Here is a 3,833-nt window from a genome sequence, read left to right as displayed (position 1 = left end):
TTTTAGGGCCAACTGAACCTAGAAGAATGTATGAAATAACGAGATCATCAACTTAAGTTTAACCATTAAATTGATGTAGTTTGTGCCAAAATTCAGATCAAGATACATATGCACATCAAGGTGTTTATAATTGATTAATTGGAATTCTGGCATAGGAAATCAAGTGAAATTGGCTCCTAAAATGGAATGACAACGCTTAACTACCATGATGCATTGGATGTGCATGTGTTCCCTAGATGCATGTGCCACCCCGTTGGCGGAAATACAAGATAAACTCGTCATCACCGAAGCTCGCAATCCCCACGTCTGAATGATGTACTTCCTTTTCACGTGTACATTTTGTGAAGGTGACGCCTTAGGATCGATATTTTGCGGAGGCTAGCGAAGACTGCTAGATTTGCATAGTGTCAGTCCCGGGCGCTACAAAACATTTCATCAAACACCTTCAATACACACTCACACAGTCCGACATCTCAATCAGCTGATAAACTTAATCGCTGACAAAATTTTCACATGTTGATCTTTTTACCTAGTCTGTAAAAAATTTATGCTAGAATTAGGAGGCATATTAAACACTCCTAGTAGATACGGCTATAAAAAAATTACCTCAACGATCCCAATGCACAATCAAAGGCACACAACTACACAATTCAAGCTTTGGTAGTCGATCTCAACGAACCATCCTTAGCAAAGGCATCTGATGCAGCATGCTGTTACGGAAGGGATACTAGCACTTCACTACATCCTCGAAGCATCCCGCTGAGGGCAACGTAGCCGAGGGCATCGCTGGCGCAGGAGCTGCCTACTCGTCATTGACTAGTCTTCCTGTATTGTCCAAGAGTCAGTTTCGTGGGCATCACTAGGTACCGAGAGCAGATTGTCAGTGCAGTCGTTCCCGTGCTAGACAAGGCGAATGAGGAGGCTGCCACTATGCGAACGTATTGGTCGGGCAACATGGCACACACCATGATGATGACGGTCGCACCGTGCGATGGCGACTACCCAGACACCTCCTCTATTGGTGCGGTCGGCCCACCATCGTCGTCCCAGGTAGCGATCAGGTTGAGCTATGTGGCGGCGGGCAACAAATGGGGAAGATCACCGAGAAGAGCGCGGTGTCGCTGATCATGGAACTAGATGAAGCGGCTACTGCCTTTTTTCATAAAATTCCACATCGCCAATTAGGCTTGCCGGAGTGCTGGGCGATGGGGGGAGGGGGTGGGGGTTTCATTTTTGACTGTTACTGGGCCGATGGGGGCGGGGTGGGTGGGGGGGGGGGGTCCGTTTTGACTGTCACTAAGGCGGCAGACGGCAGATGGGAGGCAAGAATTTTGCTATTTTTACTGAGAACAGTTGCGATTGGACTAAATTTGAGGAGATGGAGTGATGTTTTGTGGGGAAAAGAATCATATCTAAGAGAGTTAACTTTCCGTGGGATCTGCTAGCTGATGCTAAATTCCCTAGAACAAAAAAATCCTCCTCAAATATGACTTTTGGGGGATCTCCTACAGATGCTCTAAGGCCCTATTTCCCTTTAATGCCAATCTTCAATTTATTTCCTATGCCAAAATCTTTGGTGATCACCCCAATTCTAAACCATATTTCTAGAACTTGACGTGCATATGGATTCCCATATAAATTCTGGGGCAAGCTGCTTTAATATACCGATTAAACTTGTGTTCATGACCTAGTTATGTCGTACATTCTTACAAACCTCTTAGTTGTTGCTACACAAATTTTATCAGCCATGGCAATGGCCGTTCAGTGAGTTGTGAGCATGTTAGGAATATTTTTATCTCGAGCTTGCATGTGCGGGATTAATTAGATAGGATCATCTTGATAAAAAGAATTGGTTTTATTCCAAGATGTTTCAAGTGTTGAGACCTCCCAAGTTGGATTATTGATGGATCGATCTTCCATGTGTTCAAAACGGATAAATATATGTAGTGTGCATCTTACTTGGACAAAGCCACACTACCTAGTTCAAAAACTAGTGCGCGGCTAAAATGAGCTAGATGGGTTTTCACTGCCATGTGTATACAATTTCACCCACATCGTTCTAATTTTTTTTATGAAGGATAAAATGAGCTAGTAGCAAAGAAATGATGCTTTGCCAAAGATGGCATACGGGCTTGGCTGGGTGCAATGCAGATAGGCAGCTTCCTGTGCCCGTCATATCGTCACTGCCACTCTCTCTCTCTCTCTCTCTCTCTCTCTCTCTCTCTCTCTCTCTCTCTCTCTCTCTCTCTCTCTCTCTCTCTCTCTCTCTCTCTCTCTCTTGGATCCAAGGATAAATTAAAGCCCCGTCTGCAACCAAGACTATACTTCAGAAAGAAGCACAGCAAGGCAAGGCAAGGCAAGGCATCCGAGCAGTGCGGTGAGTCCCCGTTCCCCCACTAGGCAGAGGCACTAGCTCGTCGGATCTCCTCACTAAAATCTTCTCAGCAGTTGAAATTAAGCCAACCAACTAACCGTCTTCTTCTCTCGATCTTCTCACCCAAATCTTTTTTCTTGTTTCTTTTGCAGACAGAAAACTGAACAAGGCAACTAATCGATCCTTCCACCATCGATCACCATGGAGAGCAACAAGATCCGTGATCCGCTGCTTGCGACCGTGCCCAAGGAGGAGGCCATCCCGGCTGCCGTCCGGCGGGCCACTGGATGGGCGCTCTTCACCGCGTGCGGCACCATCCTCTCGTTCGCCGCGGGCCACGCGGCCGCCTACGCAGTCGGCCAGTACCAAGACTGCTCCACCCAGGTCGGACTACGTAACTACACCCGCTTGGCTGGTTTCTGGACAATCCAAACTTTCGATCGATGGATCCTTCCATCATATTCAAGCTGGTTGGGTGTGGTGTTCGTCTGGATGCACACGCCGTTCGTCCTGCGGTGCGTCGAGTGGACCGACGCGCAGGCCACCGACGACAGCGCCCTCTGGTTCGGGATGCTGTGCTGCGCCCTACTCCAGGCGGCTGCGGCGGCGCTGGCGCTGCACCTCCCGTGCCGCCGCCGCTGGGCCCGCCGCGCCCTGGCCTTCCTCGCGCTCGTCGTCACCTTCGTCGGCCACTGCATGTACGCCGCCGCGGTCCACCTCCTCCTCGCCGTCGACCCAGCATACATCATCGCCAGGATCTTCTGCACGGCAAACATCGTCATCTTCGCGGGGGGCGACCTCATCTGCTTCCTGGGCTTCCTCCTGGGAGGTGACAACTGATGAGCAGGGCGTAGGCAGCCGATCGATCAGTTCGCGCGTTCATGAGGTACGGATGAAGTGATGACTGATGAGTACCTAGCTTGTTCTAAGGAATAAGAAAGTAGAGTATGCATTATGCTATGACCATTGATGGAGTGCGGTATGTCTGAATTTACTAGTGTTAGTTGGATGGATTGACTATACTAGTTAGTAGTATTTGTGTAATGTGGGCTATATACTTCGCCTGGATTGTGGCCGTCTTTGATGTATATATTGGACCTTTTCATTTCCCTGGAGTATGATCATCAGACTTCAGACATAAGTTATATGTTCCAGCTTCGGTACAATTGTTACTGTTGTTTAATTATATAGTATATCTATGCATCCCTCGCTCATGTTGTTTGTGGTGTGGAGTGAGCCATTGTTTTTCATTGAATTCCAGCATGTATGAATGTATTTCGCCGGGGTTCAGCTGTGACCTGTGAGTTTGGTCAGGCCGGATTTTTGGATGCAAGAGTGACCTGACCTGACCTGACCACACTCTTGATCGGCTGGGCTGGGGGTGGACTCATGCAATTGAGAGCGACACGGTTGGTGACATAGATTCAGGTGTAGGTCTGAACCGCCGGGATTTGTACTG

General features: G+C 48.3%; 1 protein-coding gene across 1 annotated transcript; it reads left to right on the top strand.

Moving 5' to 3' along the window:
* Nucleotides 1-2,255: 2,255 nt before the first annotated feature.
* On the top strand, nucleotides 2,256-3,585 carry LOC123115573 (uncharacterized). The gene is made up of 2 exons (XM_044536706.1): nucleotides 2,256-2,377; nucleotides 2,527-3,585. Exon 2 carries the CDS (start codon nucleotides 2,576-2,578, stop codon nucleotides 3,212-3,214), a length of 639 nt encoding a protein of 212 aa, XP_044392641.1. The 5' UTR covers nucleotides 2,256-2,377; nucleotides 2,527-2,575; the 3' UTR covers nucleotides 3,215-3,585.
* Nucleotides 3,586-3,833: the final 248 nt, after the last annotated feature.

The sequence above is a fragment of the Triticum aestivum genome, chromosome 5B, assembly GCF_018294505.1.
Source record: "Triticum aestivum cultivar Chinese Spring chromosome 5B, IWGSC CS RefSeq v2.1, whole genome shotgun sequence".
Lineage (NCBI taxonomy): Eukaryota > Viridiplantae > Streptophyta > Magnoliopsida > Poales > Poaceae > Triticum > Triticum aestivum.
The sequence above is the reverse complement of the archived record's forward strand: the minus strand, read 5'-3'. Positions and strand labels throughout refer to the sequence as shown.

Bases quoted from the DNA above. Each gene is read 5' to 3' on its own strand.
- LOC123115573 (XM_044536706.1), top strand. From the start codon at position 2,576: ATGGAGAGCAACAAGATCCGTGATCCGCTGCTTGCGACCGTGCCCAAG.